Source organism: Lactuca sativa, chromosome 5 (assembly GCF_002870075.4).
Source record: "Lactuca sativa cultivar Salinas chromosome 5, Lsat_Salinas_v11, whole genome shotgun sequence".
Classification (NCBI taxonomy): Eukaryota; Viridiplantae; Streptophyta; class Magnoliopsida; order Asterales; family Asteraceae; genus Lactuca; species Lactuca sativa.
Window position 1 is genome coordinate 370,095,761 of NC_056627.2, and position 23,493 is coordinate 370,119,253.

Here is a 23,493-nt window from a genome sequence, read left to right on the forward strand (position 1 = left end):
TCTGAGTCGTATACTATTACAATGAAATATTAGAAAAATCATAACTTCTTCTCATGAAGTGATTTAGGCGCTCTTTATATGTACGAAATCCTTTTCACGTATACTATAAATTTTATTAAGATTATTTATCCTAAATAATCTTCTATCAGAAATTCAAATTTAACGCTTATAATAGTCAAATTGATTAGCCCTAATTTGCGGGTGTTACACAAAAGATTGGTGAGACAGATGATGTGGCCCAAGCTCGAAATTTGGTGTTGGAGGCATAACAGGGGAAAAGGAGGTACGTGCAGGTCTATACGACAAAAACAACAACTAATAGGTTCAAAGTTGCTGATTCTAGTATAGAAGGATTATCAAAATCTTTGGTATGGTTGTATGTTATTTGCTTAATTGTATGATGCTCCAATGTGCCAATTTTGAGGGGTTGAATGTGGGACGATGTTGAATTGTGAGCCTAGATACCCAAAAATAGACTAGAATAGTCTTTTGTGTGTTATTTTCTTGATTGTACAATACATTAATGTGTCAAGTTTGAGGGGTTGATGGTGGAACAACTGTAACAACCCAAAAATAGTGATAAAGTTTTTCATTGAAAGACTATCAATTTCATTCATTAATTGTTTCAAAAACCACCACCAAATATAATATCCAAAATATCATAGTACATATATTCAAAATGTTGAAACCATGAGGGGAGGATGTTGTGTCATAACTTCTTGCCCTTCCAACCGAAAGTACGTGAAACCATAAACATAAACCGTAAGTACAAGCTTAGTGAGTTCCCCATACTACCATATACCAATAATAAAACTAGGCTTAACCTTGGGGAATAGACCAACCCAATATACATATATAGGCCCATCCCTAGGGTGTATTTCAACCCGATCAACACATATGGGCCTTGTCTTGGGGTATCTTTCAATCCAATCATACAATAATGGGCCCCGCCCTAGGATCTATTTCAACCCGAACATACGATAGTGGGCCCCGCCCTGGGATTTATTTCAACCCGAACATACAAACACATATAAGTCACATAACAACTATCATCCTATATAACACAATGATGGGACGACATTGGTGCCTTCGACACATGGATACAGTGAGAAAACTCACCTCATAGACGGATGAAAAGTTGAACAATATACTGCTCTAAAAACCAACTCTATCGGTCACCTTTGTAAATAACAATAACCAAAACTCAAACTACAACTCAAAAATACCCAAAATACCCCTAGGTCAAACTTGGTCAAAATCCAGGTCAAAGTAAACTGGGTCAACTCGGTTAGTACGTTGGACGTAATCAACATGTACGCGGGGCGTACTACGCATTTGATCAAAATCAAGGGGCTGACCACGTACGTGCAGTGTACACGACTGTCACTCATTCTTCCCATTAATAGCTTAATCCTTAAGTTCTTTCATCCAAAATCCAGATCTAGCCCTCAAATGATGTTCTTAACCATAAAGTTTCTAAATTTATGGTCTTGCATGGCTATTAAGACCTCAACATCAAAAACCCGAGCTTCTTGAGCCTTTAACACAACCTAGATCATGCATGGAAAGAAACTAATGCCCAAGGTCACATTTTTATGACTTATCACACCCTAAAACCTCTTAACGGACAACTCCAAAGTCTTGGAGTATTCCATACTCACAAGGATCAAGATTTGGGACAAAAATGTGCCAACTTTAAGCTAGAATTAGATCTTAATGAAATATTCATCATGGTTGGAGCTTTATACCTCCAGAAGACGCACAAGGGAGAGTAGTTGCTTGATCTAAAGTCTTGAGTGAAGCACCAAAACTTCAAGGTTCTTCCTTCACCACCAAGAGCACCCAAATGGCACAAAAATGACTCTCCAAGCTTCAAAATACACTCACACACTTTAGGGTTTCGAAATGAGGGCAAAAATACGGATGGAGGTTGGAGTTAAGAGAGAGTACAAGGCTATAATGATGTTTAAATAGGTTCCAAACCCTAAAAACTAGGGTTTGCACCCTGGCCACGTATGCCCAGTGTACTCAACGTACGCCGATCATACACATGCATGTCCTAATATTACAAAAATGCCATTATGGACTAACTTTGCAAACAAATCAAAACCAAGGGTCAAATTGGAATACCTGGAAATCAAGATGTTACAACGACACTAGGTTGTGAGCCTTGATATTCATATTCGTTGACAGAAAGACGCAAGGCTGCGAGTCAGCTGTTAATAACGGAATGACGCAAGGCCGTGAGTCAACTATTATCGAGGGAGCAAAGCAAGGTCGCGAGTCAACTGTTGATGACGAAACGACACTAGGCTATGAGTAAGACGGATGACGTATGGTTGCGAGTCATTTTTTGTATGCATTGTATGTGTTTTGGAATATGTAGTACACTAAGGAACTCAATAAGGTTTATGCTTACGTTGTTAAGTTAAATGTTTGTAGGTTGTTCATGTGTGAGAGGAAAAGGCGCGACATGACTGTATAATCGCATCAGTGTTGTTATTCTTTTGGAGACTTTTGTTGATGTTATGACCCTACTCTGATTTGATACTATGTTTTGATGTTTAAGAAAAAAAGGATTTATAATACTTTGAAAGAATGAGTTTGAATATGTAATTACTTTATTTTTAAAGAAAATTTTTGGTTTAAATTTTGTGATGTTACACTCTAGCATCCATCCACTTATTTGTGCCCGTTTATTAACATCTTCGTCCATCTTCCTTTTTCATGAACCTTTTGTTGATAGAAAGTATCCACAACAAATGATCCATCGTCCTTTTCATTATCCTTCGAACTATCCAAACTTTCATCATCTTCTCCATCAAATTGAGACCCTCACGAGATTCATTCTCTCTTTCTCCCTTATCAATATTAGGAACCCAACTGAAAATTTCCTTAACCTTGACAATATATTACATGCTTTCAATCTTTACTACTACTTGATCTGATATGATTTTATACACACTCTTCCGATTGAAATGTTATTTTTTTAGTCTTCATCTTGAAACATAACTTCACCCCATAAATTCGCTACTTTCTGGAAATCATTAAACATCTAAGAAGTCAATAGGAGTCTACTAATCTCCACCCAAAACATTCTCTCTTTCACCATAAAGTTCTTAGACAATTATTTTAACTCCTTGAAGAAGCGTTTCATCCCTCATTTACATTAAAATTTGTGCAAGCACTTCTTGTTTGAAATTCTAACCATACCCACAATCTGCCAATATAGTTTATCTTCACGTCTTGAAATCTTTCTTTCAAACACAACTTGTAAAGATTAGCAATAATCGTTACATCAAACCCCACATGAAGCATTTGGAACTTTCAACAACTAGGGAGATTCCAAAGATACCCTTTTCATTACTTCTTCCTTAGTCCCACCATCCATCCAATTTACTTTTCCGGTAACCACATTTGCATACGTTTGTTTTTCATCCATCATCCCATTTCCATTTGATGTGATCCGACCCATTGAATCATTATTATATATATGTTATTTTGATATTCATATTCAATAGAGATGAAATTTGAACAAGTTGACATTTTATTTATTTTGATTTCTTTGGACTCCACAAAAATTTGTTGATATTTCCAATTCAGTCGTTTTGTTCCTAGATGAGTGTCATAATTAGGATAGTCTAATTACTTCAAATTCAAAGACAGTCGATTCTTCTTTCTCAAAAAGAAATCATAGACTATTCTTCTTCATATATACTTCTCATTTATGTGAATATCAATCCGACTTTCTCTTTCTCCGTAACCAATCTTCTCACTTACGATCGGTAGGTTTTGTCCTCACAACATTCATCCCACAAGAATCCTTGCCGAAGAAGCAAAAATATGATGGTTTCCGGTCCACATGGATGAATGTTCTTTTCAAGATTGTGCCTATCAACCACACATAAAAATGTGACAAACACAAATCTTTTACCAATCATAGACAATTTGCTTGCAATATAAACATCCGATATTGTACAAAATTTCTCACATTCTTTCCTCAAGGCTTTCAAATCCAAGGAGAGACAAGACCTCCGAATCATGAAAATTAGGGTTTACCGTGTTACCAAGTTCCTTGGGCAAAACATCGTTATGTTCCTTTTGGCTTTTGGTTGGTTCTTTAATTTTATGAACTTCCATTCCCATTCCGAGTTATTCTCACTTGGTTTAATAGTAGCCACCATCGTATCAAATTATGTCTTTCACGAATGTACTGATCCAAGAAAATCAAACCCTACTTCGCTGATCAACAACCGCACAAGCTTTGACACCAGAGACGAATACCACAATTGTACTCACCACACAGTTGTGATTAGATGTTATCCCTTACACCTCCTCCCCCAACCAAACAACATAGTCAACATCGTCAATGGAAAAAGTCAACAAGGAGCGTGAGCATAAAAAATTGTAATAAGACCCACACATACTCGCACCATGTAGTAATAATCTAGAGAGAGCTCCCACTTTTTGTATAATGATGTTGTTGTCTGTCCGATCACTTAAATTAATGATGGTGGATCAAATTGTAGATCATGCATGCATTAACAAGGATCTAATCATCTCCCTTTTTCCTTTTAAAACAAAGTAAATGATGATTCACGCTTATAACCTTGAAGGTATTGTATTACCCGTACAAGATATTGTTTTTTCCAGAAGGCCCCATGATGCCTTTTGTGTAATGTTATTATTATTATTGGCTGGGGAACATAGTGATTAGAGCTGCCTGCTACTTCATAATATAATGGTTTTGATCAGAACGGGTTGTTATCACTTCTTCAATCGATAATAGTTTCCATATACTTTATAGTTTTTGCACAAAAATGTTCCGGTGGGTCTTGAAGAACAGGAAAAAGAAACATTATTCAATTGTTTTGTTTTGTTTTTTGTTTTTTGTTTTTTTAAAAAAAAAAAAAAGTTAGATGAACGATTATTATACAAGTGTATTTGTGTCTGCTGTTTCAGACAGGATACACGTAGGGATCAAAATGCACCTTTTTGAATCCAAAAACAATGGGAGGGAAGGAGGTGCTCAGATAACAACATAATTTCCAATACTTGTGGCTGTGAAAAGGGACATCATGGCTTTGGCAAATAAATATGATGATTTTAATATCATCAATCATTTTAGATTAGTTGGGATTTACAAGAAGTGTAATTCCCATGGTAGAGTCAGTGTGGTTCAATAAAACAAGGTTAAGTTTTCCTAGTTGGGCTTTTCAGAGGACCTATGTCCTGTGAGTCGGTGTCACCAGGCCTTGGGTTGTGCCATTTCACATACGAATTAATTCACAACTACAAGGATTAACCGTAATTGTATTTAGTGGTGTTTGAGAGTTCAAAAAGTTTTTTAAAAAAAAAAAATGGCTTCTCCGACAAAAAGCCAGAAATTTTTGGCTTTTCCAAAATGCCAATAAGGAGTTTGAAAAGACGCCATTAGAGAGGTGCATAAATATTGGTTTTTGGAAGTGAAAAACCCGGGAAAAGAAAACCAACGGTTTGGTCTGCTTTGTGCAGCTCTAGTTGTATTGTAGAGGTGCAGAGTTAGAGGTCAATTTATAGCATTTGAATAAAAACATGGACCATCCTTACCCAAAACAAACTGTCTCTGAGAAACAAATAAAATAATAGTATCTGATTTTATAGAGTTGAGAAGCCGGTAAGTGGTTAAGTTTTTGTTAATGATGCCAAATTGAGAGTTAATACATGTAGTGTAGTTTTTATAAAAGAAATGTAGCAGCAGATCAGATCTGCAAGTCTGTTGTCCAGGTTCCTTGTACGCTGGGGTGTTTGGTGACATGTCTGGTCTTGAGCTTCACCACCTTTCTTCCAAGTGAATTTCTAAGCCTGGTTGCACACAGCAGCACTTCTTCTGGACTCATGTTCATCACAGATACAACCCGCTCATTCTTGTTCTCTAACCAAATAATATCATTTAATCATCTTCATAAATCACATTCATATCTAATCTAATAGAGTCAGAAGCCCATCTTACTGTATGCTCCCTTCAGAAATGGATGTTGACCTCGGCTAAGCTCCGTAACCACCTCTAGCTGAGGATTGCTTTCTTTAAATGCTGCCAACTGCGACTCCATAAATGCCCTACACAATCATAATCCATAAATGAACTACATTCATTATGGGAAAAATAGACTACATACCTAATCCCCCTGCTACTTCCACCCCAATTACAGTAGCTCACTGTCAACTTCCGAAGCTGCCAAACACCTCGCTGTGACATCTGCCATGCCAAAAATCAACAATATTCATCTCTTCTATCATCTATCATCTATCAATATCATATCATTTTAGGAAGCTACAACTTGCATATATACATCTAATAACAACTATCCACATCCAATTTAGCATACATACATGCAAATACGACATCTAAACAGATTACAAACATTTACTTGTAAATGATCATTTTTGAATCCTACAATCCTTCTGTTGAAAGATTAAGGAAAAACAGCTATTCATCTTTCTCACACAATGATGTTTTAAGTTCAAAGGCTGGGCAGCTGATTGCATCTACTCCGGTCATTCTTTAATAGTACCTCACCTCTGCTGTATATTTAGTAATTTGCAAATCAAATTTCACTTCAGAACCTTTATGGACCTTCGATGAAAGCCATCACATCTGATTTAAGCACCAACATCTTCTCATCACTACTTTACATACCATTTGGTATTTGCTTAGATCTTTATTATGTACCTAAGGCCACAATATCTGCATGTCACACTTGACTTTTCGATATTACAATTTCAGGTGTTCTCCTAACTCCTAACAACAAAAGACTGGACACATAAAATTGCTCACAGTAAATGACCCAAATACATATCAGTAATTCACGTATACACAACCCATTGATCTCAAGATTTAGAAAGAAAAAAAAAAAGCAATCGATTCATGGCATGTACAAATTGCAGATAACTAAATTTAAGATGGTGTGGCCTGGAGAAACAAGTGCGCTAAACACTGCAAGCAAAAGCTGGCATGATCATGATTCATGAGCCTACAAAACAAAAGTAAATACAAAATCGAGCAAAATCTCACCTCAGCTGGTGAAATTGATCAAAGATCTCAAATCGGAGAACGGGCGGCGATTAACTGGAATGTCTACGGCGGTGAACAGAAAGAGAAGGAGGCGCCGCTGATAGGCTTTACTGGTAACTGGCGGTCTAATAGTTTATTGAAAAGGGAAAATGAAATAAAAGCCCTAAATTACTGAATTTACCCAAACATTTTTAAAATGTAAAGTTTTTTATTTTTTTATTTTCAGGTTACCAATTCATAGATATTACATACGTGGCTGGATTTTGATGAGTGGATGCCAAATAGGAAATCGATCGTCACTTACAAATCATTTCTTTCTCAAGCTCGTCTCCTTCACTTTAACCTACCTTTATTTATTTACGTCTTCTTCTCGGATTAGACTTGTCAATCATCGGTGTCGGTGTATTGTCAATCCGTGTATGTGTGTCGTGTATTCGTGTCAGACATGAATTTACGCAACAAGAATTTATTAAATACGAACATGACACGAATTATAAAACGTGTTTAGGGTATCAAACACGAACACGACACGTAAAAAATTCGTGTGACACGTGACACGACACGAATAGACACGTTTTTCAGCCGTGTTACACGTAAACACAAAAAAACAAAAATGAACATGTTTTTAATGACTTTTTTTAAGCTATGGCTATAAAAAAATTATTGAATTTTACGAAATTGGTCCCTAATATATTATTAATATAAAATTTAACCCTAAAGTATATATATGTTTATATACGTGTTTGTATGTATCACGTGTCAACACGAATTTGTATCGTGTCTAAACAGGTGAATTTATGTTTGACACATATAAGACACGAAACACGAATTTAAAATACGTGTCAAACACGAATAAACACGAAACACGAATTTCTATAACATATACATGGAAAACTCATATCGTGTATCAAATTGTCAGGTCTATCTCGGATACCTGATAGTTGAACCGAATCTTAGGTGGTTATCACAAAAAAAAAAAAAAAAAAACTCCATGAACACGGTTTGTCTTTTTGTTGGTGCATGTTATCTCAGCCACTTTTTGAACCAAAGCCTAACCATAACATTTCTAACACCTTGCCATGTCACTTTCTTTTAACATCATATTAATTTTTTTTTTTATCCTAACACCTAATTCTTAGCATTTCACAGGGAGTGATAAGTGATAACATTCCTAACATTTCATTTTTTTATTTTCTTTTTTAAATTTAATTAAATTATATTTTTTTAATACAAGAACTTAATATTTAAATAAAAAAATTACACTAATTTAAAACATAATACTACATAAAAAGGTTTCTGTTTTTGACAAAAAAAAAATACCAAGTAACTTAAACTTTGGGACAAAAAATACCAAGTTACTGAAACTTTGGAGAGTAAATATGCAAATTCTTTATCTTCTTTCCCAATTCTTTGTATAAACACAATAAGTTTTAGCAACAAAAATTAAAGTTTTGACACCTCCCAACTGCCAAAAACGGAAGGATAAAGAATCGGGGAAGAGAATTGGAAAAGAAGATAAAGAATTTATATATTTGGTCTTCAAAGTTTCAGTAACTTGGTAATTTTTGTCTGAAAATTTAAACAACTTGATATTTTTTGTCCAATAACTGAAATCGTTTTTATTGAATATTATGTTTTAAATTAGTGTAACATTTTTTATTTAAATATTAAGTGCTTGTATTAAAAAAAAGAATTTTTGTAATATTAAATGTTTGTGTATTAAAAAAATATAATTTAATTAAATTTGAAAAAGAAAATAAAAAAGAAAAATGAAATGCTAGGAGTGTTACCACTCCTTATGAAATGCTAAGAATTAGGTGTTAAGACAAAAAATGATGTGACACTAAAAAAAGTGACATGACAAGATGCTAGAAGTGTTACCATTCCTTTTTGCCTAATAAGAAAAGAGAAGATAATTTCACTTCACCACTGAATATTGGGCTTTCGGTTGAAAGGGGTTTTTGCAATTGAAGTTGCTTTCTTTACTTTTTGTAACAACCAAAATTTTCAAAAGAAAATTTTCATTTTTAGAACAATCAAAACACTTCCATAAACCTTAAAATCTCAATGACAATTGTTTCAAATTCATAACATCAACATTTTATTTTAAATATCAAAGTGTCCCCATAAAAAATGCGTGAGAGAGTGCATGCCGTGCCATCAAGCCTTGTCGTTGCCCTTAGGCTCAGAAGTACCTGAAACAAATCAACCAACTGTAAGCTAATGCTTAATGAGTTCCCCAGAGCATGCCCCACACAGTCCACATAATCACATATACATATTAGCTATAGAAGCTACATAAAACATATAAGCCATGCATACAACATATATGGATGCCCTTGAAACCCTCCAGGGTCTTACTCCGGGCGTCATGGGAACCCCCACATGGTCTTAGCCCACTACCATATAAATCAGACATACAATCATATAAGGATGCCCTAGAAACCCTCCAGGGTATTACTTCGGGAGCCATGGGAACCCCCACATGGTCTTAGCCCAAGGATGCCATGGAAACCCTCCAAGGTCTTACACCCAAGTGCCTCGGGAACCCCCGGAGGTCTTTTATACAAGTACTATAATTACTACTAGCATACCACATATCCCATTTCCAACTAGCATGTCACATAAAAAATAATGGGTCGGCCTTGGTGCCTTCGACCCATTGGTATGGTGAGGAGACTCACCTCTCAAGAACATTAAGCTGGTAAGATAAGAATAGGTAAGTCCCAACACGCAGCTCCAACTCAACTGCCTATAACCATCATGTGAGTAACTTGTCAAAATCTTGAAATACCATAAATACCCTCAAAGTCAAACTTGGTCAACCCTGGTAGAAGTCAAGGTCAACAGTCCATGTTGACCCCAACTCGTTGAGTGCATCTAGAAACTCATTGAGTTCCTTCAAGGTCCATAAAACTGAAATCCCGAGTCAACTCGCCGAGTTACCCGAGTAACTCGTCGAATTCTTCAGTGTCTGAGGGCCAAAAACTCTAAACCGAAATCCCTAATCAACTCATCGAGATCACTCAGGATCCAAAAAATGGGTAAACCTTCCTCGAGTCGTCGAGTTGGCTAAGCAACTCGTCGAGTCCCTTTATCCCTTTCTATTGGAACCCAAGGCTCCAAACTACAGATCTAGCTCCCTAAGGTGTAGTTACCATGTAAAGTTGCCAAATTTACATGCATGCAATGCCTTAAAATGCTAAAACACCCAAAACTAAGGTTTATACAAGGTTTAGTGCATGGAGAAGGCCTAAGACTAGATAAAGTGAACAACTTTATGTATATGGAGGTCTAGAGGTGTCTAGATCTAAAACCCTATCTTCATGACAAGTTCAAATCCAAGAGTGACACCATTATGTCCCAAAAGTGACCATTTACTTCCATAAGATGAGATCTAAGCACATAAAGGTCAAGGTAGCAACTTTATACCTCAAGATGGTTGCCAATACATAGTAGATGTTGGATCTTCTGCTCCTCTCTCCACTCCACCTTCTTCAAGCTTCAAAATCCTTCACAACCACACCAAAATCACTCCTCCAAGCTCTCTCACACACACTCAAGGAGGTATAAGGCTCGAACTAGGGTTTCTCTCGACTGTAAGGATGACGAGAGAGGCTACAAATGAGCCATAAGTTCTTTAAATAGGGTACAAATCCCTGAAAATTAGGGTATCCCTTTATGGCGTCTACTCGTCGAGTTGAGCCTTCCAAATCGTCGAGTAGGTCCTAAGTATCGCGTCCAAAAATGATTTCTACTCGACGGGTTGGAGCTCCCCAACTCGTCGAGTTCCAGTCTAAAACCCTAAAATAACTTAGAAAATCAAATGATACCTAGAACAGGTGTTACACTTTAGCGACCAAATTAGCATCTGTTGTGAACTTTAGGAACACATTTTACTAGTTTCCATCTTTCACAAATCAAGATTGCTCTTCCGTTTATAACCCTAGAGTTTTAAACACAAACACAACCTACTTAAAATGCCACAACTAGAACTAATACGACTAGGAGGGGACTGTAATAGCTGGAAATGAATTTAACGCGAAACTGAAAGATCCAAAAATTACACAGAAGTCTTAAACTTGGAGAAATTCAACTGAGAACCGAACCTTAGCACAAGATTTTCCTGCTATAAGGTACCACCCTCCCCTTCTTGAGATATACTAGAGTCTAATGACCTTTAAATTCTTAGATACTCAAACTATCTTGAACCCCACTACTTGATTCCAACCATTGATATCTAATTACATAGGAGAATCTGAACCCACACAACATTCATACATCCCAATATATACATGCAATATGATGACAAGGATAATTAATCCATTAATACGGGAAATTAAACTAAACACGGCCAACTAGGATACTTCCATTTAATTAATCATCCGGGTTACAACTAAACTTTGGAACACAACAAAAAATTATAGATAACCACCACTACTACCAAAATTGCTAACAAGAAGAACTGCCAGCTCAACTCTCGGTATCTGGGACTTCGGCCGTTCGATGACGATCGTTGGACAACTGCAAAGGTAAGGGTGTAGGATCCAGCACCTCACTAAAAACGAGAAAAGGACAACGAGCTCTGATGTGTCCTTCCTGGCCATAATGAAAACAAACTCATGCACTCTGCCTGCAGTCTCTTCTAAAATGATCCTCCTCGCCACACCTGCGACATACAAAAGATCGACACCTCCTCCAACTGATCCTGAAATCTAACCGGTGGACTTGAACCGCTTCGCTGCAGACTATGAATGATCTGAGGCTTGATGTTGCTCCCTTGTGTGGGCCTATCTCTCAATCTTTCACCTCCTTGCGATATCTTGAAGCTCAGCGAGGGAATTGTAGCGCTAGATGGACACAAAATGTTGAATATCCGTCTTGAGCATGCCTAAATACTGAGTCATCCGATCTTGCTCAGAAGCAGCAAACTCAGGGCAAAACATAGCTATCTCTGTGAAAATCTTGGTGATTTCTTTCACCGACTCAGTTCCCTGTCTCAGATCCAAATACTCTTGGTTCAGTCTCTCCCGCTCCACCAATGGGACATATCTCAAGCGGAACATCTTAGAGAACTGCTCCCATGATACTGCGGCTTGTTATTTTGGGGTGTATGAACTAGTAACCAGCCTCCACCAATCCTTCTCTCCTGACCGAAGAAGGTTCAGAGCGCACTTGACCTTCAAGTTAGATGGACCAGAGCAAGTAAAGAAACATCCCTCGACATCTGACAGCTACCTCATGGTGATGATCGGATCTTGAACCCCGTCAAACACCGGGGGCTTCTTATTGTCGAAGTCTCGGTACTGGAAAGCTCTCCTAGCACTAAACCCAGTCATTGTGTCGGCCACGATAGTCGTAGCAGCGACAGTCTCAGAAAGTGCAACATATCAGTCATCGAAGAACTCCATCATAACGGTCTTGATAGAACCAAACAGATCCAGTATCTGCTCCCGAACAATAGTAACAACCTCCTCACAAATGATCTCCCTAACCCGGTCCTCTATCAATCTTGGCCCATCCTGGCCACTTGCTCCGACTCCTGATCCTAAACCTCTAATAACCGCCATACTGAAATATACCAAGAAAAGATCAGACATCACAACACAGTGCTCCACACACCAAGCTGTACTATGATTAGTCACCTATTAGCCTCAAAATTCCCCCTGAATCACATACGGATCTTGTGCTTTCAGTAGTACGGACCCATACTACCTTCCACACATATCCGTAGTCGATTCAAAATTCATCCCAAGGTCCTAAGTCACTATACTAGACAACTCCTAAGTGTGCTAACACCGCTTCTGCTACGAGCTACAACTTACTTTCTAAGCGCTCTTCCTAGGATTATCCTCGCTCTCGCATCACCGGTTGCTTTTGTGCATGCTTTTTGTACACAATACGAGATCATATAGATTGTCAAATAATCAACTATGCCCTAAGTCCAAAACCAAACAAGGAAAAGGAAGTAAGGTCAAGTCGATCATTCTAAGGCTATACAATCCGACCATATACAACTAATCAACATACACGTAACAATCTCACAATCAAGTAATATAAATCAGGCAAGCAATTTCCTATATCATAACGCATCACAGAATCAGGCATTACTATCCAATAGTTTCTAAAGAACCTTACCCACTAGCATGCTTTTTATAACAACTCATATATCAGCAAAATCAAAACTCAATAAACATAACAAGTATGGGTAATTTGGGAACCACTCTCCTGTTCGGGCTCTGGTTGACTGTGCACATCGCATCTCCTAAAAAAGTCAAAGTTAAGTCAAGGCCCATGTTCCCGATCCCAAGCCCACAATCAAACAAGAACATGACAAGAGAACGAGCCCGTATCCCTAATCCAACCCTTTTTGTTACGAATTCTTTTCTAATTTTTTTTTTTTGCAAAAACTCTCGAATCCTAGTTTAAGACTAGATTCACACAATTATTTCTCCAATTCACTCAAACCAGGGCTCTGATACCAACTTGTAACGTCCCACTTTTCACAACCAAAATTTTTCATTTTTAATAAATTAAAACTTCCCAAAATATAAATCCATTATTAAGAAAAACGTTTATTCCAAATTACATTTATTAAAAATCAAAGTATCATAGAAAACGCGGAATCCTCAATGTTGCTGATGAGTGTGTACAATCCCACCTTCGACTTTCTGCAATCATCGATAATACCTGAAACTATAAACAACTGGGTAAGCATAAAGCTTAGTGAGTTTCCCCAAAAATACCCCATACGATAAACATACAAGCATGCATTAGGTCCAATCAGCAATCAGGCTAGAATACCCAGGGTTTGTTGGCCTACCGCCTCAACCCAACCACTCTTCTAGAGCCTTTGTGCCTATGGATTAAAATTGGATCGCACCGGATATCTTGGCCTACAACACAAAGCAGGACTGTCTCAACCCACTACCAACATATGTCGACATATAAACAAACAAGGATCTGGTAGGCACACAATACATGCAGACATCAAACATACAACTCACTACTGCCTACAAGTCCTTTCACATCGCACAATCCTATTACCAGCTAAGCTCCATGAAATGCATAACCATAAGTAATCAGAGATGAGATAGCCACCCGAATAGATGATCCTACTCTAGAGCCACAATCAAACAAGGAACATGCTAGAAAGCTTAAACCAAGAGTTCTCAGGCTATCTTACATGGTCATAGACAGTTCCTAGGGCACTCCACCAGATGATAGCTAGTAAATATAGATAACATACAGATGCAATAATCAATTATTGCATAACAACATTCTACATACCAGGATACCGATCTAACAAATCACTACTATTGGATTAGGTGTCTAAGCTCATAACTATAATTGGTATATACTTGAATTGATAGTAGTACAGTCCTTTTGGGTTGCCTTCATACTAGCAACTAAACATGATGACTAATTGAGAAAGAGGAAGAATTTATTATTTTGATTAATAAATTGAAATGGACGATTTATTAATGTATTACGTAAATAATATGTTAATTAGAAATCATATTATTTAATTAATAGTTAATCAGAAGTTAATTGGAATTAATTTTGGGATTAATTGAATTAATTAAAAGCACAGGGACTGTTTGGCAATTTATTGATAGTTGAGGAAAGAAGCTCTAGAACCCTCCTAAAGAGGCTTGGATGAAAATCTTCTAGAGAAGCCCTAGAATTTTCATCCAGGGCTTGTAGATAGAAGGTTTGAGGCTTGCTTGGTCCTTAAGCAAAGCAATTAAGGTTTCCTACTCTTAACCCTATCGTTGGCTCTAAGTCACCTCACTATATAAAGACCCATACCCTTGATGAATTGGGCCACTAGAAACCCTATAGAGTTGTAGCCGAAATTTGAAGCATCTTCCTCCCTCTCATATCTCATCCTCTTGCTAAGTGTGTTTGTGCTTCATTAGATGTATTACATTTGTGATACTTGCTCTTAAGCTTCAAGATCTACAAGGTTTTGGATTGTTATTGCTACATAACAATCAAAGGTATGTATCTTAATCCTTATTATATGATTTTTTATTATTATCTATAGCTCTAGGGTTTGCATGTTGTTATTCATATGGTATGTTCAATTAGAGAAGACATGGATCTTATTAGGGTTGCATGCACACACATGATTGTATGTTTATTCTAAAACCCGTCAACTACAACATAACAACATACTCGACACCAAGATACAGATCTAACAAATCCCTATGACATAATAGCATACTCGATACCAAAATACAGATGTAACTAATAAATACAACATAGAGACATACTAAGTAGAAATAATACAAGAAATGCATGATCGTATATGAGATAGACACCCGGACAGGTGATACTACACTAGAACCACAACCAAACAAGGAACATGTAAGAGATCCTAGATCAAGAGTCCTCAGTCTATCCTACATGACTATATATACAGTCCTTAAGGCATCACTCTACTAACAGATAACCGAAAACTAGTGGACCGACTTTGGTGCCTTCGACCCACGGTACAATGAGACAAAACTAACCTGAAATGAAGAAACCTGGAACATTGTGATACACTTCCTGCTACTCTGCTTGCTCCCACGTGTCTACGAACATCGGAACCAATAAAATCTTAATCACAAATCAAAACCCTTAAGTTTGACCTAAAGTCAAACTTGGTCAAAGTCAAAATCAATAAAATTCAACCTAGACCGAGTACCCTCCGCGTACTCGGCTTGTACGCCCATGTACTTGCAATCCAGATCGGGATCCCCTCAGGCGTACACCAAGCGTACTATAGTTACACCCAACGTACGTAATGACTTAATATCTTCATTTCGAGGGCTTAATTCCTCAAGACACTACATCTAACTTTCAGTCTTAGCCCCAAATGGCATCCCAAACCATAAAGTTTCCAACTTTATGGTTCTATATGTCTAGATCAAGCCCATCAACAAAACCCTAACTTGTCTTAACCACTAAAGCTCTTAATGGCTTGCATGAAGGAATCTCAGGGGACAAGGTCATATTTTTATGGCTCACGACATGGAAATACATCCAAAAGGACAGCCTAAACGTTCTATAACATGTCATACACAAGAAAGGCCATATTTGGGACAAAAGCTCATATTTTCATCATGCAAGCTAGATCTAGCAACTCGTTCATCAAGGTGGGAACTTTTTACCTTCTAGAGACGGAGAAGGATGCAAAACTTCCAGGTCCAAGCTTGCTTCTAGCTTCCAAGCTTCACCACCGCCTTCTTCTTCCTTTGGAACACACAAAACACACGCCCAAGCTTCAAAGTGCAACAATGGGGCTAGGGTTTGCAAGAGAATATGTTTCTAAGGATGGAGGTTGGGAATAGGGTGAAGAAATGAAACTTAAGGATCAATAAATAGGGTCAAAACCCTCAAGATTAGGGTTTTCTCCCAGACGGAGTACGCCCAACATACTCCCAAAACAACGTCGCTCCACATTAAAAGACTTACGCTCCACATACCATGATGGTAAGCCCAGCGTACTCTGATTTTCCCAAAATTTACGATAATGCCACTATGGTTCATTTGCAAACAAAACTCATTCCAAGGGTCAAAAATGTAATATTTGAAAATCGGGGTATTACAATCATAGTACTACTCAAAGTAGGAATTATGAGATGAAGAACACCTAAAACGGAAACCGTATGAAAAAGTTAATTTTTATAAAATCATAACGGTAATAAAAACTAGTAAAAAATAAAAGTCAAAACTAGCCAAAATAACCAAAAGGAAAGTTGTAGAGAATGTCAAGACCTACACGGATATATAAGAGTCGTTGAAAATGGAGTTTGTATGCGAGAGTTACGAAATTTTAAACTTTAATTTTTATCGTCACGTGCGTCCGCACGCAATGTGTTGTGCGTAATTTGGCACTCGATCCTCCTGGATAATGGTTGATGTGGCACGATGAGAGAGCAACACGTGGCAACTCCATGTGGCTCACACACAATTACGTGGTGCACATGCCAAAACTTGCTATAAATAGAAGGCTTTAACAATCCTTTCCCCTCACACCTCACAAACTCTCTCTCACTCCCTCGATCCTCGTGCCACAGCTCCCAAGCGCCTCTCGAAGTTCGAACTTCCGGTTTCCACCCTACAACAATGGTATCATAACTCGCAGGTGACTTCAAGACCCTATTTTCGAAACCTTTTGCGGGGAATACATGTTAAAATGCAACTATTAGATAGTTATTACTGATTGTATAAGATTAGTTAGATAATTATGCTCATAACATTAGGATGATATTATCCCAGGTAGATACTTTTCCAAACTTTTAAAAGATAATATTATGCCTAGTTATATTGATTTGCACTGATAGAAAATATCAAATATAGTTATTATGTTGGCCAAGTGCCAACAAACGCCGATACTCTAGTAGTTATTATAACCACCCTTTTTATAAGTTTATTACCTAGTCGTTAATTTGCCTAAATACTTGGCTACACACAAACACACACACACACACACACACACACACATATATATATATATATATATATATATATATATATATATATATATATAAGCTGAATAATATATATAAAAAGTAACTCACATAAATACAACAAGGAATAACAACATGACTGACCAGGGGAGGCCCCCATAACAAGATTTGGATGGGACGCAATTCATCAACACGGTGAAAGATTTTTAGCTACTCCCTGACCTATAATCGTTAAATCTTAAGTGAGCGGGAAAGATATGCATGGATCTATACGGGATTGACACTCCCATTTGTGGTTGCTAGTTATAACTTGACTGCAAGTCAAAGCAAGCATAACTTTCTAAACACATTTGCAATATTCAATGAAGCGTCGTGTTTTTTTTAGGGAGCTCAATAGTCATAGATCGATTATAGGAACTCATCGTAATATTGTTAAACTAAAACTAACTATCTTAGACTACTACTTGGAAACCACCTAAGAAAGTAGTGATAGTACACACACACTCGAGGAAGTGAGTTTAGGATAAATAAGATAGCTAAAATAACTACAAAATGTTTTATAAAAATTAAACATGTGGACTCACCAACATTATATTGACCTTTTAAACCACATGTATTCTCAGGAGAATTAACCTTAATGATGCATCTCAAAGTCTATGTGCTTTACTATTGTACTTTGCTTTTGTGACCTATTTGTACATTGAACAAATTTATAATATATTTGACTTAATGAATAAAAAATTATGTTGTTTAATATATCGGTGTATTATTAAATGTAAGTGTGTGGCCTGAAATCCAACATTCTCATGTCGCACAACCCGACATTTCCCCCGCCAGCTGGGGGTGTGACAGATTGATATCAGAGCTTCAAATTATAGCGAACTAGTAATTCCTTAGGAAATACATCTATAGTATTGGGATACACTCTAATTAGGTTTAACCCTTTAAGCCTAACAAATTAAACAATATAAATATTAGTTACACTACTTCTTGACTACTTGTGGGAGAGGTGATTAGTTTGAACTATCGCTTGAGTTGCTAGATTTTCAGAACGGATATATTCTAAAATGGTCCTACCCTCCGGTACTTCTCACCTAGATAATTCTTACTTGATAGTATTGGAGTAAAAAAACCCTAAAAATTAATATACATAACCCAACAAAGATTTAAAGATATATCGCAATATAAATACGCTCACAAAAATATATCTACTACCCACAAACACAAATCCACGAAATCACAACTCAGGATTTTAGGTCAAAAACCATGTTTAGAGTTGGTATAGTATAATGGATGTACCACAAGTAGAACTAGAATGCACATATAAGTTTTATTATGGTTCGACCAACACACGACAAAATTTGGATACGGTGGTTGGCAATCTAAACGCTTGAGGACTTCTGGATTGGATGCATAGACAATGATTCTATACTCGAAGATTTATTTTTAGAGGCTTCTACATCTAAGGATTTATGGCTTAATGACATCTACACTCGAGGATTTCTGGCCTAGGAACCACTATTCAATACTTACGACATAGTAGGGAGACTTAGAAGTTACAAGTACTATCTATTACAATCTCTAATTAGATATTATATTGTATTTAATTGATCTTCACATCTCTCATAAACATCCTTCCTGTTTGATGTCTTATGCAATTTTGCCGAGAGTATGGCAGGCGAAGTATCGTGGAGTACAACTTCCTTACCAATAGAGGAGCATGTAGTTCTTGGTGCTTCTGACTCTACCGACACCCAACGATGATCGTGGCTTATGAGGTGGAGCCTACAGAGGATAATGATGAAACCGAGCCTGAATATACTCCAATTGAGCACCTGTCCGAACCCGACTACACTCTAGCTGACCACTCTAGATTGTACCTTTCTGATCTTGTTCATTCACCAGTCTACACACCAGCTGGACTTGAGATTTTCAACTCATATTATGAGTTGGACGAGGACGAGTAGGATACTTCCACCTCACTGGAGATTTCACCACCCCTCCTCACTCCTTCACATCGATCTTTCAGAGCACATACTACTGGTACTAAGGTGAAACGAACCCTGAGAAAGACTACTGTTATCTCCTATTGGAAGAGAGCAACATCCCCACCAATATCACATTCTCCATCGAAGAAACGGAGTGGGGACTACTCCTGGATGCCCCAGATTACAGCTTGGAGGCAGGATGAGGATATCGGATCATGCTTTGAGGTAGGGGTGTCCTCTATTGCACCTACCCCTACCCCAAACACTCCGGTCAAACATGCTATCTCCTTCCTTGTACCACAGACTGCCCATTACTCGGATTACATAGGAGCGATGGACACCAATCCATTTCTTTTAAGGATGAACTTGAGGCAACTAACAAAGCATGTACAATATCTCGAGTAGTAAAGGGATATGATGGAGATAAGGATCCTACTTGTTCAGGACCAGTTACAGGAAGCAAGGGATGAGGCTCAATTTCATCATCAGATGTTGCAGGAGGTGATCAGTCACACCGACAGGTTGGAGCTTTAGGTAGACAAAGTAGAATTGATGATTGCATTTTCAGATGTTTGGATAGATTATGTTTATAGACATCTAGTTCAGTTGATGACTTTTTGATTATATACCGTGGATATTAGGCATTTCCCTAGCACGATGGCTAGGATGAACATGTTTATACTTTTGGGTTAAAGTACTAGAAAAGCTCACTGAACATACTTGTTTATTTTGTAACCTCAACATTTTCTTACTCTAGCCACCCATTTTTTATGGTCACGTTATATGATATTATGATGGATGTTATACTTATATGGTTGAATGAAATCTATGTTGTTGTGTTATTACTATACTACTTCATTTAACACTAACACTAACACACCAAGACATAACCATATCCACAAGGACGCTACCTTACAAATGTGATTGAATAACTCCCATCTCAACACTAACTTTAGGAATTAAGAAATGGAACCACAAGACTGACCAGATCTAACCAAGGTCTCCAAGAAGAGAAAGATGCTCAATCTACACAAATTAAACCACCTCTATACCAGGCAGCCATTGAAGCCATGGTTGAGCAATGAATAGCTGATGCTCTAGCAACACTTAAAACCCATCGCCACATAAACTTTGGGATAGGAGAAGGAGGCGAAAGCTCTCAAGGAAATAATCAAGGTGCTCTAAGAGCATGCGCCTACAAGGACTTTGTAAACTACAAGCCTAAAACATTCTATGGGAACGAAGGAGTCGTAGGCCTTATAAGATGGATCAAAAAGATTGAGTGTGTTTTCAAAATTAGTTCTCGTGCTGAGGGATTCAAGGTAGAGTTTCCCACTTGCACTTTTGCGGATACGATCATGTCTTGGTGGAACATACACGTCAAGACCATGGGCCTCGAGGAATATTGTCCTCGGGAGGAAATGAAACGATTAGAGCAAGATTTATGGAACCTGACAATGGACAACGCTGACATCTTGACCTACATCAATATGTTCAACTATCTCACAAACCTTTATCCAGGCTTTGTGAATCCAGAGTACAAGAAGGTAGAAAGATACATATGGGGATTAGTTCAACCCATCTAAGGGTTGGTCACGACATCTCGACCAATAACGTACGACAGTGCCCAAGGTTAGCATACAACTTAACCAACTGTAACATCCTCAAAAGGAGGTATAACTTCTCAGACCTTAACCTTTTGTGTATATGTCAAGATTGGTCCTTATTTTGAAAAAGGAGTCATTCGAGTACGTGGGGGCGTACGCATGAGTACACACATCATACTCATGCACTTAGCATTGTCGTGGAGGCCACCTAGTATGTTGGGGGTAATAGGCTCAGTGAGAAACCCTAAGATTTTATTGTGTCCCTATTTAAGGAACATGATGGCTTCATTTCTAGCCACCACTATCAGCCTCCAACCTCCTTAAAACCCTAATCTCGTCCCTTTAGCTTGTGTGAGTGCTTGTAGCTCATTTGAATGTTCTTGTGAAGCTTTTGGTGGAGAAGAATCCTTGAATGAAAGATAGTTGGTGTTTCTAGATCTTGGATCTGAGTTCTACTTCATTTGGTGCATCTTCCAGAGGCGGAATCTAGACCGACAATTCGGGTGCGAGATTTATTTGCTTTGCTATGTGAGGTGAGTCTTCTCACTATACTGACTGTGTGGTAATTTCTATGTGACCGAAGGGTCTTATTCGTGTTATTGACCGGAGGGTCTTAATTGTTATATATGTGCATTCTGTCTTTGTGACTTATTATGTTATATTATTATGTGTATGTATATTAAGTTATGACCGGAGGGTTCATACCGAGACGTGAGACCAGAGGGTCTTCACTGAGACACATGACCGGAGGGTCCTTATTGAGACATAGCCATGAGAAGCTAATTATTTTTGTATGTGGTATTTTGGGGAACTCACTAAGCTTCATTCTTACGATTTTGATTTAAATGTGTTTCAAGTACATCTTAGGATCGCAGGAAGGCGCTGGTATGATTCTACACACTTATATGTTAATGAGGATATTTGTGGATTCTGGGATACTTTGACTTTGTTTTATGACGTTATATATTTGACCTTTATATTTGTCATGGGTTGGTGTTAAAAACTATGCTTTTGGGAAACTTATAAATGAAAATTTTGTTTAAGAGTTTTGACTATTACAAGTTGGTAGCAGAGCCTTGGTTTAAGGGATTCGGGCACACCCTCAGGTATGTCTGGACTCAAACCGAGGAGTTGATTAAATATTTTCAAAAATAAATGATTTTCCAAAAGAGTAAAGGATTTTTATGAGAAAAGAAGGACAAAGTAGTGTGTACAATTAGCTAAAGCCCGAGCGGTGATTTCCCAAAATACCCTTACTTGATTATATTATGAGATGAGGTATTCTTGAGTTGTTAGAACTGTATGCTAAATGGTAGGCTATGTATCTCCAGGAAGTATGAGCTAGCGTTTCCTAATTCATGATGCCTTAGCCTAGGAGGTCGCTTCTTTTTTTTGAACCTATCCTTGTTATTTGCTCTGTTTATGCTGCTTAGTTGTACATGGTTAAGACTTTATAACCTTAGAATGCATGATTTAGCCTTTCTTCATGTTCCCTGTTTGGTTGTGGACTTGAGGAAGAATCATTTATTTGACTGTCTATCAAGCCATATATCATGTATGATTGGTGTGCGTGGAGCATATGGCGAGAATGGCGGAGATCCTTACGAGGTAGTTTGGCTTTGACGAGTAGCCTAGGATGAGTGCCTAGATATTTAGTTTGAGAAGTATGCTGAGGGAATAGCTAGATATCCATGTAGGATAGAGTACTTGTGACTTGGGGTCTTAAGAGGACGACTTGGGACATATACAGATTGGTGTGGAAGGTAGTATTGAGTCTGTACTACTGAAAGCACCAGATCCGTACGCGAATCAAGAAGGATTCTTAGAGTGCTAAGGATCTTGCTTGGATGTATAAGTGTTGTGTGTGTGTTTTAGCCTATCCCTGATGATTTATGTGTTTATCTTTTAGATAATATGGTGGTTACCCGAGGTTTAGGATCCAACAACCCCAAGAGGCCGAGTACCAATGACGATGAGATCTACAGGATCGTTGCTGAGGAGGTGGCCGCAACTATTAGGGAGGCCATCCCAGAGATGTTCGGGTCTATTAAGACCACATTGATCGAGAATTTTGATGAGCGCTATGCTTCTGTCACTCAGGTTGTCGCTGCCACAACAACCGTAGCCCTTACAGCTGCGAGGCCTCAGGGGGTGATCCATTGATGTTCCGAGAGTTCAGCAACACGAAGCCACCAGAGTTTGACATCAGCCATAACCCGATTTCTACGATGAGATGGATCTATGATGTTGAGGGGTGTTTTTATACCTGTTCATGCCCTAAAAATATGAAGGTTCAATTTGCGCTGAACCAACTTCGCTTGGGGGCGAAGGACTGGTGGAAGTTTGTGACGACTGATTATTCTCCTGCAGAGCATGCTGTA

The 23,493-nt window shown here is 37.9% G+C and overlaps 1 protein-coding gene across 1 annotated transcript; it reads right to left on the reverse strand.

Moving 5' to 3' along the window:
- Window positions 1–5,617: 5,617 nt before the first annotated feature.
- On the reverse strand, window positions 5,618–7,214 carry LOC111917939 (54S ribosomal protein L51, mitochondrial). The gene is made up of 4 exons (XM_023913570.3): window positions 7,055–7,214; window positions 6,159–6,238; window positions 5,993–6,099; window positions 5,618–5,914 (listed from the first exon to the last, which is right to left on the reverse strand). Exons 2-4 carry the CDS (start codon window positions 6,236–6,238, stop codon window positions 5,742–5,744), a joined length of 360 nt encoding a protein of 119 aa, XP_023769338.1. The 5' UTR covers window positions 7,055–7,214; the 3' UTR covers window positions 5,618–5,741.
- Between the last annotated feature and the right edge of the window lie 16,279 nt (window positions 7,215–23,493).

Coding starts and splice junctions, on each gene's coding strand:
- LOC111917939 (XM_023913570.3), bottom strand. CDS start 6,238: ATGTCACAGCGAGGTGTTTGGCAGCTTCGGAAGTTGACAGTGAGCTAC. Junction 6,100..6,158: donor GGAAGTAGCAGGGGGATTAG/GTATGTAGTCTA, acceptor ATGATTGTGTAG/GGCATTTATGGAGTCGCAGT. Junction 5,915..5,992: donor ATTTCTGAAGGGAGCATACA/GTAAGATGGGCT, acceptor TTATTTGGTTAG/AGAACAAGAATGAGCGGGTT.